The following is a 16,592-nucleotide window of genomic DNA, read 5'->3' as shown; positions in this document are numbered from 1 at the left end:
TTCCGTTCCGCAGTACACCGACCAATTTCTCAATCGGAGATGTTCTAGCTAGAGCCCTACCAGATTCCATTTCCTCGGCCTCCAATTAGTACTGATACCGCTGCCCGGCATCAGGGGCTCCGCATATAATATTAGACAAAATTCACAATAATAAAACCAGTTATTCAAATTAAAAAAATAGTAGGACATTATTCACTGAATTATACATATTTTAACAAATGACCATAATACGTTATATTACATCATTATTTAAATTAAAAACTATTCATAACACAGTTTCGTAACATTATTATCAAAATATTTAATTTCGAAAGAAAGGACTTGTTTATATTCTATCCTTACGAGTTATGTGAACACGTTGCTGTGTCAATTGGGGGGTAGACAGACAATTCTATTGGCAGACTTCGCTATGGGTGATCACGCTGCAATGTCCTAAGCAAATCAGGGGTTAAAAAAGAATACACGGAAGCAATTTATTTATTATTTACATTTCACGACTTTACAGTGCAGAAGCGCCAATGCGCCGTGAAACTTTCAATATATAATAATATAATTAGACATATGAAACTTGAAAAAAAAATGAAAATGAAAAAAGTTTTTATTACCAGAAAACAACACAAATGAGGCACATAAAATAGGGTGAGTACTTATATTAAAATATATCCAAATGAACAGAGGTTCCCAAACTAGGCGGAGCCTGTATCTTGGGAAACCGTAAAAAAATGCTGTAACGACTGTGTGTGTGTGTGTGTGTGTGGAGTGGCTCTTGTAACGACTACATACTTCCATCAGTAAGTAGTAACCGGGACCAACGAATTAACCTGCCTTTCAAAGCACGGATCATCTTACTTTCGGACAATCGGGTGATCAGCCTGTAAACAAACTAGGGATCAGAAAGTAATTTTTGTGATATGTCCCCACCGGGATTCGAACCAGGGGCCTCCGGATTGTGAGCCCAGCGCTCAAACCACTGGACCATCGAGGCCGCCGGAGGACTATTGAATTAAAATAAATGAACTCAAGCCAATGGCAGGCGACACAGCTCTAGTGTCATACTCCGAAATAGTGTTGACATTGACATTAATTACGTATAGGGTTGCCATCCGTCCGGGTTTCCCCGGATTTGTCCTAGTATAGAGGGCATCCGGGGAGCGTCCGGGGAAGGTTTCATTTGTAACCGGGTTTAAAAAAAAAATGGGCCGCCCGCGAGACACGCACTATGCTCGCACGCGCACCACGATCAACCGACGAACCAAGTATATTCACAACCAAGTATATTTATATGTTTTTGTTTAATATTTTAATAAGGTTTCGTTTTCTTATTTCAAGAATTAATAAAATCTGATTTATATAAACAATTTGTAACAAATTGTAATATGATTCTGTTTTTACATTGTTTTAAGTTTACGCGGTTATTATCATAATTAAAGTACATAATAACGGGTTCAACAGTGTCGAAATATCGGGAGTCTCATATCCCCATTTAAACGCGGTAAGAACCCGTTATTATGTACTTTAATTATGATTCTGTTTTGTTATAATAATGAATGAATAAAAAAGGTGATTTAGGACATTTTCCACTGTTTTTTATTACATTGAATATGTTTAAAAGATCATGTTGACATGTCCGACTTTCGGACTCTAAAATCCAGGGTTTTCACGCGTCTTGTCCTATTTTCCAAATTTTAGAGATGGCAACCCTAACATTAATATGCATTGACGACATAATCCATCTACTGTTATACTGGTATATATAGACAGTATGAGGAGCTCGGTAGCGCAGCGGTTAACGCGCTCGGTCTGCGATTGTTGAAGCAAAGCAACTTTCGCAAAGGCCGGTCATAGGATGGGTGACCACAAAAAAAAAGTTTTCATCTCGAGCTCCTCCGTGCTTCGGAAGGCACGTTAAGCCGTTGGTCCCGGCTGCATTAGCAGTCGTTAATAACCACCAATCCGCACTGGGCCCGCGTGGTGGTTTAAGGCCCGATCTCCCTATCCATCCATAGGGAAGGCCCGTGCCCCAGCAGTGGGGACGTTAATAACCTGCAGTAGAACGCTTGCCTTTCACCTTGAGGTCGCAGGTTCGAATCCAGCACAGGCCTGAACCAATGTTTTTCGAATTTGTTTTCGAATTCATGTTTGTATCATAAATGATTATCACGTGCTCAGCGGTGAAGGAAAATAATCTAACAGAAAGCTCGCGATGGACGTACAATCAAAGAACAAAAGTGCAGTCACTGACCCCAGCGAATTATATGTAAAAAGTGGTGAAATTATGAACCATTAGTTGTCATAATTATAAAAAATGTTTTTGTAGGTGTTTTTGGTCTATTACAGAAACGACATGTAACCAGGAGGTCTTAAGTGCAACCAGTTAATTTATTACTTTGCAAGAAACTGATTGGACTTTTGCACCTTATCGTACCTCTGACTACCCTAATACGGATACAGTCGTGAGCTTACTTATGATATCCTATTTATAGCACATAATAACGGGTTCTTACCGCGTTTAAATGGGGATATGGGACTCCCGATATTTCGACACTGTTGCAAGTGCCATGATCACGGGATGACTGATGAGATTGGAGTGGAGTAGGTAGATCCATAATTTTCTACGGGCACACATATCTGTCTACCCTCTTTCTTTGCCGCTTTTTTATGTTTTTGATATCGGAATGTTCGGAACCATCTGAACTCGCACCAAACTCACTACGACAAACCGCACGCTATGTATGTATCTACCTACTCCACTCCAATCTAATCAGTCATCCCGTGATCATGGCACTTGCAACAGTGTCGAAATATCGGGAGTCTCATATCCCCATTTAAACGCGGTAAGAACCCGTTAAATTATGTGCTTTATGATAATAACCGCGTAAACTTAAAACAATGTATGATATCCTAGTTCCTATAATCGTTCTTCTAGCAACAGAACCAATCAGGTGACACCGCTCCCGGAAGTTGCGTTCCGCAGGACGCGGCCAATTGCGGCGCGACGGAAACGCGCGGGAAGACGTGCGATTCGCGTTCCAATTTCAAATTTATAGCTCACTCCGCGTCTGTATTTCGGAGTGGGCGGACGTGCCTAATGTTAATGGTCATTAATTACGCTGATTTAGTTTCGGGTTTATGTTGGATTTAGATAAAGAAAGAAAGAAAGAAAATAAAAAAATAGGTAAATAAATAGGTCGCGAGTAGGTAAGATGGTCGTTCTGACGGATAAACGTCATTACCTGTGTTAGTGGCATTCACTACCTGTTTTCATATCCGTTGGGTCTTCAATACAAGGCAGGGTATGAGTATGTATGTAGCATGCTTTTACGAAACATAAATTATACTATAATAAGGTAGACACTCTTCTTCTTCTATGGTGTGGGTTGTGAGGTAGAGTACCAACCTCATCAACCCTGGTGGCAGGGTTACTATTGAGCCGCCGAAGGCCCCTAACATGGCTCATGTAGCGACTACTTACTTACATCAGTAATTAGTAACCGGGACCAACGGCTTAACGTGCCTTCCGAAGCACGGATCATCTTACTTTCGGACAATCTGGTGATCAGCCAGTAATGTCCTAACCAAACTAGGGATCACAAAGTGATTTTTGTATCTCCCCACCGGGAATCGAACCCAGGATCTCCGGATCGTGAGCCCAACGCTCAACCACTGGACCACGGAGGCTGTTATTCACATTTTTGTCTTTTTTAAAAACGTCTAGGGCCCTGTGCCGAGGTTTTTCTTGCAGCTACTTTTCCCCGGTAGAAGAAGAAAATATTGAATACATTCTCCTTAATTTGGCCGCCTAATTTTGGACCGCAGGCGGTAGTCATTAGCCTTATAATAACCAAGCACCCCTTCGGTGACATAACTGCAACTCCTGTAGAGGGTAGGCAGAGAAGTCGATGCTATAGCTTATGTTTACTTAGGGGTGGCAACCCCTGTCGCATAGCCGTATAAATAATGCATGGGCTTGTAGAAATAAAAGAAACGCTTAATTGAAGGGTTGGCGCAAAGTTGGGGAGTAAGGGGGCGTAGACTAAAAAATATAAATACATTTTGATAACTTTGGTGTTCATTTTTTTGATACATACATACATAAACTCACGCCTATTTCCCACCGGGGTAAGCAAAGATTATGGAATTCCATTTGCTTCGATCCTGACACACTTCTCTTGCTTCTCTTGATTTTTTTGATGGAATATGTAAAATCACCTCCACCAACCCGCAGTGGAGCAGCGTGGTGAATTTCGCGACGGAAAATTCCACTTGATATTAACTCAGAATACGCGGTGAAGGAAAACATCGTTAAGAAACCCATATTCCTGAGAAATGCATTTAAGAAATCGCTTTAAGCTACAAGGCCGCTATTCGCCATTTCGGTGCAATAAAGTATATTCGTACTTGTTTATTGTACTTCTTCTTCTTCTATCGTGTGGGTTGTGAGGTGGATGACCAACCTCATCAACCCTGGCGTCAGGGTTATTTTGAGCCGCCAAAGGCCCCTGACATGGCTCATGGTAACGACTACTTATTTACATCAGTAAGTATTAACCCGGACCAACGGCTTAACGTGCCTTACGAAGCACGGATCATCTTACATTCGGACAATCTGGTGATCAGCCAGTAATGTCCTAACCGAACTAGGGATCAGAAAGTGATTTTTGTGATATGTCCCCACCGGGAATCGAACCCGGGACCTCCGGATCGTGAGCTCAACGCTCAACTACTGGACCACGGAGGTCGTTGTACTCATATTTGGAGAACCAAAGAAATAAATGTCCCCTGTGCGACATTTATTTAGTCTATGACCCGGCGCCATCGCGTCGCAATCAATACCTTTTTATGGCACTGCACTAACTTCACCGGCAATCAGAATCTAATATGGCGGACAACCTATTAGTTACTGCAGGTTTAACACAACGAAAGCTAAAAGGTATACAGGGTGTTAGTGACAACGTAACGAAAACTTTGAGGGATGATTCAGACCATGATTCTGAGTTGATATCAAGTGAAGATTCCTGTCAAAAAATTCATGTTTTTTTTGTGTTTTGTTTTAATTATTTCCCGTTCCATACGACGGAAAATTCCACCTGATATCAACTCAGAATAATGACCTGAATCATCCCTCTCAGTATTCGTTACGATGTCACTTACACTCTGTACAAGTACACACAGGTCGCCATACAAGCAGGTATGAGTGTTAGTGACACCGTAACGAATACTGAGCGGGATGGTTCAGACCATGATTCCGAGTTGTTATCAAGTGGAATTTCCTGTCGAAAAATTCATGAAAATGTTTGTGTTTTTCCACAGAAAGTCCACTTCACATCAACTCAGAATCATGGTCTGAATCATCCCTCAAAGTTTTCGTTACGATGTCACTAACACCCTGTATTTTTCGAAATCGATGAGTTTGTTCTTTTGCCTAACATGCGTGGCACGTGATTTTGTTCGTATTTTGACGGAACATGACTTATTTGGGTTCAGAATCATTAAGACCCAGAGAGAGAAGAGGAGAAAAGGGAGAGGAGAGGGGGGGAGGAGAGGGGAGTGAGGTCGGCGCCCGATACTTAGTATAGATCGAATTGTGTTTAATAATTTAATTAAATATAAAATTCATATTTTTTCCGTAAAACGAAACAACATTGTTTATGGTTTTTAAGCTATATTTTAGTTGTCTAAGGTGGACAATGACACTGAACTTTTTTTCTCTGTACCGAACGGTTGAATTTTATATTTCATTTAATACAGTTCTTAAAATTTAATCTGCTTTTTATTTAACAAATTGAATTGAAGGTTAGAGAGGAAGGGGTAGACCTAGGAGAACATTTATGAAACAAAAGAGAAGGTGCAGGTCGTGTCGTATCGGGAGGTGAAGGATTTGGCGGGAAGAGAGGAATGGCGATTACTCCACCGACAAGAGCGCAGCTCTTAAATAGAGAGAAATACGTAGTATTATTTACCCTATTGTCATGGCTGTAAACTAGTTAAATAAAAAATAACTTACTTGTTAGTATGTGTTATCACTGCAATTACTGTCTACTTGAACTCATGCACAACCTGAAATAAAAAAAAATAATTGTAGAACATACATAAGTGTAGATGTAGTAGGTGTCTGTCAAAGGAATTGTAATAGTATCAATAGTAGAGGATGCGCTCGCGCCGACCTTGCGTCGATTGTGCCGATTGTAGGAACGTCACGCGTCGCCGGCGCCGCGAGCTGATTCATGATCTATGATCCATACGGGAATCTACTTCATTTATATTTAAATACGAACTTCACTCACCTATCAGTATCATATACATAAGTACACGCCTATTTCCCACCGGGGTAAGCAGTGTGTTCAAAATTCTAATGCATGGAACACAGTTTTTATAAGGTCTCAAAATTAAATTTGCGAATTATACTTATCTACCACAATAGACGTGTAAATGACATTGAAAAAAAGGATTCTAAACAAATTACATAATACATATATTACATACTCACGCCTATTTTCCACAGGGGTAAACAGACTGTTACGCCTCTGGCTTAATTTTTTTTTTTTTTACTACGAAGTGTCACCTGGCAACACTAATTTTGACAGCGGATATCAATCAAGTCACGATTGTCAACAATTATTTTATTTGTAAACATTAAACTTAGAAATACATAATAACATAACATAAACTGCCTATATACGTCCCACTGCTGGGCACAGGCCTCCCCTCAATCAACCGGAGGGGGTATGGAGCATACTCCACCACGCTGCTCCAATGCGGGTTGGTGGAGGTGTTTTTACGGCTAATAGCCGGGACCAACGGCTTAACGTGCCTTCCGTCCACGGAATCATCTTACTTTCACATTCATCAAAATAATAAAACAGTAATTACATAATAAAAATAACAACAATGTGTATGAAAAAAAAATAAGATTCAAAGTGTAAATGTATTTTTGAATTTGAATCACTGCTAAACTTGCTCTCCGAAGCAAGGAGGGTACAATGACGGCGGTAATGGTGTACGCTGGTGCGTGACGCGCGTACAATCGACGCAAGGTCGGCGCACGCGCATCCTATAGCAATAATAGATCGTTTAGTGTTATTATGGTTGGTTTTGTGTCTTCACGCTGGTACGTTTACGGGGTAGGCAGGGCTGCAGTCTGAGAAGCAAGCCGGCAATACATTATACGAGGCATGCCTTTTAAGTTACAGAACTTATTTGATGTCGTTGGCATATTTGACGTCAATTTTGAATTTAGAACTGTTCAAAATTCAAATTTAGGATTAATGCAATTGTTTAGTCACAGCGTTGGTTTGAATCTGTCAGGTCACGTCCGAAAATGAATCTTACAAAGGAAAATGTCCGTGATATAATTTTCTATAACTTTCGAAGAGGCCTAACGCGACTTCAGTGTTTCGAAGAGTTACAGCTGTATTCCACGATGAAGTGCCATGTCTGCGGACCATGGCTGGTATTTAGAATTCGAGCGTGGACATACCACACTCAGTGACAAATCTCGTCAAGGACGTCCAAAATCCGCCTTCACTGAAGATAATATTGCTGTGAGTAGACTCCTCGAAAATCGTCATGTGACATACCGAGAGATAGAGGCGTTAGGCATTCCAGGGACAACTGGTTCGAGCGAATGGAAAAGTGTATAATTAAAATTCGTGGTCAATACTTTGAAAAACAATAAAAGGTACTATAAGGTTATAGCTCGAGGCCTTTGAAATGTGGTGTTGGAAGAGGATGGAAAGAATAAGTTGGAAAAAGGGTTACAAATGAGGAAGTGCTAGTAAGAGTAAGGGAAAAGAGACAAATACTGAGAATTATTGAGGACAGAAGAGGCAAGATGATTGGACACCTAATAAGACACGACGAATTTATTAAAAACATCATAGAAGGAAAGCTAGAAGGAAAGAGAGGAAGGGGAAGACCAAGAAGAGCTTACATAGAACAGATTAAAGAAAAGGTTAACGTCGTGTCTTATAGGGAAGTCAAGGAATTGGCTTTTGATAGACTGGAATGGAAAATGCTACGCCGACAAGAGCGTGGCTCTTAAATTGATGATGATGATAAGGTTATAGTTGCTTTTTTTTCCTCAAAAACTTAAAAGGCATGCCTCGTACAGGGCGATGCACGCACAATCACAAATGCACCAATTAATTATGGACTCGATTTCACTATAAATTTGACACCTGTGTCATTGCCCCCCATTGTTTCGGATAGGACGCGCTGCGCGGGCGTGAAACTGATAATTAACGCTACTTAGAAATCCGTGATAGCTCGGTTCGTAGAACGCGTGGCTTAGTAGTGTCACAGGTTCGAATCTAAACAGCTGCATTCGACTTTGTGAGTTTCAATTCAAGTTTGGATCGTAGATAATTGATATCACGTGGTTTCCAGGATATGTGCCCGGTTTATGGCAATAGGCGTGGCTCCGTCGTCTGGTGGTAGCGTTAGGCTCACGATCTGGAGGTCCGGGTTCGATTCCCGATGGGGACATTGTCGAAATCACTTTGTGAGACTGTCCTTTGTTCGGTAAGGACTTTTCAGGCTTGAATCACCTGATTGTCCGAAAAAGTAAGATTACTCCGTGCTTCGGAGGGCACGTTAAGCCGTTGATCCCGGCTAGTAGCCGTAAAAACACCTCCACCAACCCGATCCAGCTTTCTTTAATATACAGAGAAGAAATTACATTTAACAGCGAAACGAATGACCCTTTCCGGGTTGGTACGAGTACGAACTCCTACGCACATCGACTGTAGGTGACCTTGTTCGAAAATAGAATTCGGTGGAACTTCCATCACTACTTACCTTAGCAACGGTATTCTGAATAGGGTTATTTGAATTAACCCAAAAATTAAATTAAAAATTAAAAAACCCCCGACCAGAAAAAATACACTTACAGCAGACCAGCTCAGTGGTGCCAGAAGACACCACTACTACTTGTGGTGGTGGTGTTTCAAATGTCAGATCCTACATATGCTTGCAAGCAAACTGAGCGTGTAACATTCCTATCACACCTAACAAACGACCTAATGACCTTGAAGACTTGAACCGATTTCCACCAAACATAGCTAAGAACACTCTCGACTAATATACCTTTCAAACAAAAAAAATCGCATCAAAACGGATCATCCGTTTGGGAGCTACGATGCCACAGACAGACACATACACATTTACACACAGACACGTCAAACTTATAACACCCCGTCGTTTTTGTGTCGGGGGTTAAAAAATGGCCCGATTCCCGCAGACTCCTAATTTTACTTCAAGTTATACCTGTCATTTTCTTATCCACGGAAAAGGAAAGGGACGGATGATTGATACCTCTTAATTTTAAAAAGAATGAGTAAATGAATAGATAACCCAGGCGAATCAAAAAGGTATGTCGCTGGTATGCAAACCGTTTGACGTGTGCTCTCAACATAATTCTGTCGGGTTATTGGCCAATGTGAAATTTTCAGACGATCGTTTTAGATTTGTGCTTAAAATTGACGTGTGTTCCATAAATTTTATGCTTGTCGATTGACCTTCGCTTCCTTTTCGGCGGATAAGAAAATGACAGATATAACTTAAAGTAAAATTAGATGGTGTTTCCAGGAATTAGCACCACTATTTACCTCTGCCTACCCCTTTGGGGATAAAGACGTGATGGTGTTATGCTGCTACGTTATCAAGATTATCAACATGTCGACAGGACGCCTCTGCAATTGCATTATCGTGAAATATCTTTATCTTATCTCTTGTTTGATGGTTCTTATCGAATCGAAGTAAACTATTTTAAGGTTGGGTTGAAATATTACCACTTTACAACATTACATTGACGATTACTGGGACGGGCTAACCTATAAAATGCTACTTAGGTTCTATGACGATCTTGTGATGTAGCGAGTAGGCGCCGCTACTTCAAAAGCGCACCCCTAATGCCGGGCAGCAGCGGTATTGGTACTGGTTGGAGGCCGAGGAAATGGATTCTGGTAGGGATCTGGCTAGAACATCAGCGATTGTGAAATTGATCGGTGTACTGCGGAACGGAAGGCGATTGGGGCAACCACCGTTCTACACGCCCTATCTATGGAGTAATGGCGATTACTCCACCGACAAGAGCGCAGCTCTTAAATAAAGAGAGAGAACATTACATTTAAATGAATGCTACTTATCACGAATGCTAACAGAACGCTCGGTGATGTGGGGGTACTTAGTTCATCCTGCGATGGATGTACGAAGAGCAAAAGTTCAGTCACCGAGCCCAGCGAATTATTTGTAAACAGTGGTGAAATTACGAACCATTAGTTGTCATAATTATAAAATTTATGTTTTTGTAGGTGTTTTTATAACTCACATTACCAAATTAACTTACAAAAAGGAATTGGAGATGTCCTTAGAAAAGGTTTAGTACGATCTACTCTGAACCGGCGTGCGTGTATGAAGCGATTGATGAATGTGGAGGTAGCAAGAGAAGTGTGTCAGGATCGAAGCTTATGGAGTTCTATAGTCTCTGCTTACCCCGGTGGGAAATAGGCGTGAGTTTATGTATATACATACAGGCAACCTATATACAGGTTCGAAACCACTGAATTCGACTTTATGAGTTAAAATCTATGGAAACATTTGGCTACCCAATCACGCCCCGGACATACAAAACACCTCATTTTACACTGACACTACACATTGACGTTATCGTACACGCGCATTTAGAATAGAACAGAAATAGTTTATTATATAAGGGCGCCACACACAAAAAAAAAAACAACATCATATCAAATTTCCACTAAAACAATTACAAAAAAAGCAAGACGGATGTTTGTCGAAATGACCATAAGGTGGTGGTGGACGTCCTGAGATAAAAGGGCCTCACTCAGCACAAGTTGCGGCGTGAACCACGACGCTGATATTACGTGGACCCTGTTGGGTGACGCACGAACATCGTGTTCCATAAACATGTGTTCATGGTGTACATCAATTATAATATAATACCAAATTACTTTAATAGAATTTGTGACGTGTGACGGCATACGATTGAAGACTAAAGTAAGACCGAGGGGGTGAGGTAAACCTATCTCAGCCGCTGGTGGGGAGCGGAGAGTTGTCGTTTTAAACGTAGTATTATTCCCTACTCTACGACCCAATCTAACAAGATGCCACATATTGTGATGATATCAGTACAATACCCAGTGATGTCATCTGAGCACATCAGATGCTCTAAGTGGTCACAAGGTCAGTTTTCAAGATCCGGTGACCTAACCGTAGGTATACTGACCTAATTGTGTTGTGACACTAAACTTTTGCACTTGCATATCTGGCTATTTGTACGCTATATTATATACCTACTAAATTTAAAAGCCACGCTCTTTTCGGTTTCGCTCAATCAGCGCTTATCGCTATCGACCCACTAGGGTCGATTAATTCTTTCAAATACTTTTCCTCTCAGACGACGCCCTGAGCCGAGGTTCGCGCCCAACTGGGCACCCTCAGGCCAGTTGTCTTAAACGTTGTACCGGGTGAGAGCCTTCAGCGCTCCACATTTGTCCGGCCCAGTAGTTAATGCCATCTGCCGCATAAGTCACGTCAAAAAAAAAGAAGCTGTTGTCGGTGTAGCATTCTCCATTCTTGTCTATCAAGGAGTGGGGTTTCCTCCCTAGCATTATCCCGTTTGCCTCACAGGGTCCGCTAACCTAACCTGAAGATTGAACAGGTCCGGTTGTTTACAGAAGCGACTGCCTGTCTGACCTTCCAACCCGCGAAGGGAAAACCAGCAGAAGAAAATACATTTCTCGGGAATGTGGGTTTCCTCACGATGTTTTCCTTCACCGCTGAGCACGTGATAAACATTTATGATCCAAACATGAAGTCGAAAACAAATTCGACAATCATTGGTTTAGGCCTGTGCTGGATTCGAACCTGCGACCTCAAAGTGAGAGGCAAGCGCTTTACCACCTGGGCTACCACGGCTCGGACTAACACTTTATTTTTCCGGTTTCATGCATTAAAAAGTAAAAAATATTTTTTTTTTAATGTTGCCAACAGTTCTAATCATAATGAATCCCTCCGCTCCTCGGTAATAACGGCCTCCATGGTCCAGTGGTCGGGCGTTCTGCTCACGATCCGGAGATCCCGGGTTCGAATCCCGGTGGGGACAAATTTTATTTATTTATTTATTTAGAAAAAATATACATTGTAACATAACAGAAAAATCCACAGCTGTTACAAAGTTTCTCTTAAAAATTACTTAACATACATGACACACAAAATAAAATTAAAATAAAAATTATTCCCGAATGGAGCTTACAGGCATCATGCTTTCAAAAGTCTTCTCACATTCTTTCATCAAACATGCTATCGAACTAACAAACAAATCACAATGTGGCGCTGATTCAAGAACGGAGGTGAGCAGCGAGACAGCGCGCGGCACGGGGGATTGCGAGTGCACTGTGAAATCACTGTGATCCCTAGTTTGGTTAGGACATTGCAGGCTGATCACCTGATTGTCCCGAAGATGATCCGTGCTTGGGAAGGCATGTTAAGCCGTTGGTCCCGGTTACTACTTACTGATGTAAGTACGTAGTCGTTACGTGAGTCACGTCAGGGCCTTTGGCGGCTCAATAGTAACCCAGACACCAGGGTTGATGAGGTTGGTAATCCACCTCACAACCTACACGATAGAAGATCGTAATGAATGACTCGTTGCGTTGCTAAGCTTACAAAATCACTACAACACAAACTTAGCAATCATAAGTAACCACGAGATAGATATCGCTGTTTTTTGCAACAGCAAGACTGTTGCTCAAGCGCACACCAAAAGTTCAAACAGCTCTGCCATTTCGCGGCAAATACTTGATATACCGGTTCTGGGTTCGAATCCAGTTCGAGATAAAATATTATCGCGTACTTTTATGGCTTTGCTCATACATAGTTCATGCATTTGCAAACAGGATTTGTTTTTAATGTAAGATGATCTCTGATCTCTGCTTCGGAGGGCACGTTAAGCAAGTTCTCCCGTATTTACGTACATAACACACATAATCTTCTTAATACCGTAATACTTTGAATCGTCAGTTTTTACATAACGAACGTCTCATCCGCCTAAAACTACTGCAGCTTCTCACAACCTGTATAGCCGGGGGAAGAGAAGCTGCAAGAAAAACCTCGGCACAAGGGCCTAGGTAAAAACAACGTTCTTTCAAAAAAAAAAAAACAAAATTTTATTATACAATTGAGTAATTTAGCTGCCTAATATCAGTTCTCAGACAGTTAATCCCATGCATTCATGTCTTTTAAATAAACACTAACCTTTCTTGCAAAGTTTCTGTTTAACTACTGTATTAAAACAGATGAAAGGCAAATATATATTTAATTAATATATTTAATATATATTTAATATATATTTTATATTTATTTCCGTGTTTTATAATATACATTTGTCATTTGTTTTATATTTGTTACTGTGGTGTCCCTTTATAATAAACGTATCTTTCTTTCTTTCAAATTCTGAATGTCAATTGGAATCTTATTGTAAAAACGTATACATTGCCCCTTAAAAGATTTAGTGATCTTATGTAATCGACTGACTTGTTACCTATTGAATAAAGATATAATTTATGATTTTGAATAACAAATCTTTGCTTGAACTGATCGACCAGCCTACCTCGTCGCGAATCGAGGTTCGTCGCTGCATCGTCTGCGCAACATAACGGTACCTTTATAATATAGCTTCACCACAATAATCTGAGTATTACGCGTTACTTATTTTTTTGTGGTTGTACTTTAGTTATATATACAGGGTGTTAGTGACATCGTAATGAAAACTGAGGGGGTATCAATCCGTTGATATCGAGTGAAATTTCCTGTCGGAAATTTCATTAATATGTTAGTGTTTTTAAAAATATTTACAGTTCTACACAGGCCGTTGGTCCCGGTTATTGAAGAACGATTCAGACCATGATAATGAGTCGATATCAAGCTGAATTTTCCGTCGCAAAAGTGTAGAACTTCTTCTATCGTGTGGGTTGTGAGATGAATTACCAACCTCATCAACCCTGGTGTCAGTGTTACTATTGAGCCGCCAAAGACCCCTGACATGGCTCCTGTCACGACTACTTACTTACATCGGTAAGTATTAACCGGGACCAACGGCTTAACGTGCCTTCCGAAGCACTGATCATCTTACTTCTGGACAATCGGGTGATCAGCCTGTAATGTCCTAACCAAACTAGGGATCACGAAGTGATTTTTGTGATATGTCCCCATAGGAATCGAACCCGGGACATCCGGATCGTGAGCCCAACGCTCAACCACTGGACCACAGAGGCCGTTGAGAAGATCTTCTATCCTGACCAGGTCTCCTTAACAGTTTCATTGTGGCCTATTCAGAGAAAGCGTGACCTTATTGAGAGTTATTGAGGACAGAAGAAGCAAGATGATTGGACACTTAATAAGACACGATGAATTTATTAAAAACATCATAGAAGGGAAGCTACAAGGAAAGAGAGGAAGGGGAAGACCAAGAGATTACATGGAACAGATTAGAATGTATTCGTTTTTACAATAAGATTAAATCCATTGATATTCAGAATTTGCCTTTCAACTGTTTTAAGACAGTAGTTAAATAGAAACTTTACAAAAAAGGATATTATAAAGTTAGAAGATATTTTATGAATGCATGGGATTAACTGCCTGAGAACTGATATTAGGCAGCTAAATTAGGTACTCATTTGTATAACAATATATTTTTTTTAAAGAACGTCTAGGGCCCTGTGCCGAGGTTTTTTTTGCAGCTTCTTTTCCCCGGCTATACAGGTTGTGAGAAGCTGCAGTAGTTTTAGGCGGATAACACGTTCGTTATGTAAAAATTGACGATTCAAAGTGTAACTATGTTACCTACTGAATAAAGATATTTTTGAATTTGAGATTAAAGTGAAGGCAAACGTCGTGTCTTATAAGGAGGTGAAAGAATAGGACTTTGATAGACAAGAATGGAGAATGCTACACCGACAAGAGCGTGGCTCTTAAATTAGTGATGTGATGCGACTTTTATCGCAGAACATTTAAGTTTGCTTCTATGCTGTTCTGGGAGCATATAAAAAACATAGAACACGTTCAGCTGCTTCTCTTCCCGGGCATGTCGTAAAAACCGACAGAGGGATTGTGTCCTCTAACATGATGGACTAATGTTATGGGCGATAGGCTGATCCCTTATCACCATAAGGTTCATCATATCCATCTTTGGACTTCGTATCAACAGTGGCTGCAAGTTGTCTTTAATTACTTGTGGCTCTGCCCACCCCATTAGGGATTACGGGCGTGAGTTTATGTATGTATGTATGTATGTACATTTAAGTAATATATCTTAAAACTTAAACAAAGCAAAGATTTAAACGTTGATAGTTAAAATTCAAATTGAAAACTGCACTGAAGCTCTGACATTTCGCGTCTCCTTCTAACTCGTAAACGCGCCCATTGCATCAAATCTTGCATCTCTTTCTGGCGAGGATTTCGAAGGACCGGTTTGGGCCCATCGTGACTGGATATAGCGACAAAAAAAAGGAATGAAACAGGACAAGTGTGTTATGTTCTAATGTTTCTGGGTTCTTGAGATTTGATTTGGACACGTAGAGCGGATGAAGGATAATAGGATTGCAAAAGCGGTATATAAAGCGAAAGTTGATGGTAGGGCTGGCAGAGGAAGATCGAGAAGGACTTATGATGACCAAATTGGAGATGTCCTTAGAAAAGGTTCAATACGATCTACTCTGAACCGGCGTGCGTGTATGAAGCGATTGATGAATGTGGAGGAAGCAAGAGAAGTGTGTCAGGATCGAAGCAAATGGAATTCTATAGTCTCTGCTTACCCCGGTGGGAAATAGGCGTGAGTTTATGTATGTATGTATGTCTTGAGATTTGACCATTGTGGACGGCGATACGGCTCACCAATACAACAGAAAACTCGGTGAGGCATGGGTACATAGTTCATCTTGTGATAGGTTTAACAGCCTCCGTGGTTAGAGCTTTGGGCTCCCATTGGTGCTAATTCCTGTAAATACCATCTAATTTTATTTTAAGTTATATCTGTTATTGTCTTATCCGTATAAAAGGAAAGGGACGGGTAATCAACAAGCATAAAATTTATGGAACACACGTCAATTTTAAGCACAAATCTAAAACAGAATTATGTTGACAGCACACGTCAAACGGTTTGCATACCAGCGAGATACCTTTTGATTCGCCCGGGTTCACTTACTCATTCTTCCTAAAATTAAGAGCTGTCAATCATCCGTCCCTTTCCTTTTCGGCGGATAAGAAAATGCCAGGTATAACTTTAAGTAAAATTAGGAGGTGTCTGCAGGAATCAGGGCCATTGTCGAAATCACTTTGTGAGACTGTCCTTTGTTTGGAAAGGACTTTTCAAGCTTGAATAACCTGATTGTCTGAAAAAGTAAGATGATTCCGTGCTTCGGAGGGCACATTATGCCGTTGATCCCGGCTATTAGCCGTCACTTCCACCAACCAGCAGCGGAGCAGCGTGGTGGATTATGCTCCATACCCCCTCCGGTTGATTGAGGGGAGGCCTGTGCCCAGCAGTGGGACGTATATAGGCTGTTTAAGTGGGC

General features: G+C 40.9%; 2 protein-coding genes across 10 annotated transcripts in view; both read right to left on the bottom strand.

Moving 5' to 3' along the window:
- The window catches only part of LOC126379011 (uncharacterized), a 113,598-nt gene that overhangs the window by 84,762 nt on the left and 12,244 nt on the right, over nt 1-16,592 (bottom strand). The window contains exon 1 of one of the 2 annotated variants that reach the window (XM_050027589.1): nt 2,505-2,817. The exons of the other annotated variant lie outside the window; for it this stretch is intronic. Within the exon in view, the coding sequence (XP_049883546.1) occupies nt 2,505-2,606 (102 nt within the window). The 5' untranslated portion in view covers nt 2,607-2,817. Of the gene's footprint in view, nt 1-2,504; nt 2,818-16,592 lie in introns of those variants that run through there. 2 annotated transcript variants of the gene reach the window in all.
- Nucleotides 1-16,592, bottom strand: part of LOC126378838 (protein hu-li tai shao) — a 101,281-nt gene that overhangs the window by 76,891 nt on the left and 7,798 nt on the right. For 7 of the 8 annotated variants that reach the window (XM_050027270.1, XM_050027274.1, XM_050027275.1 and 4 more), the window contains exon 2: nt 6,005-6,057. The exons of the other annotated variant lie outside the window; for it this stretch is intronic. The gene's annotated coding sequence lies outside the window, so the exon portion shown is untranslated. The remainder of the gene's footprint in view (nt 1-6,004; nt 6,058-16,592) is intronic. 8 annotated transcript variants of the gene reach the window in all.

The sequence above is a fragment of the Pectinophora gossypiella genome, chromosome 27 (assembly GCF_024362695.1).
Source record: "Pectinophora gossypiella chromosome 27, ilPecGoss1.1, whole genome shotgun sequence".
NCBI classification, from domain to species: Eukaryota; Metazoa; Arthropoda; class Insecta; order Lepidoptera; family Gelechiidae; genus Pectinophora; species Pectinophora gossypiella.
The sequence above is the reverse complement of the archived record's forward strand: the minus strand, read 5'-3'. Positions and strand labels throughout refer to the sequence as shown.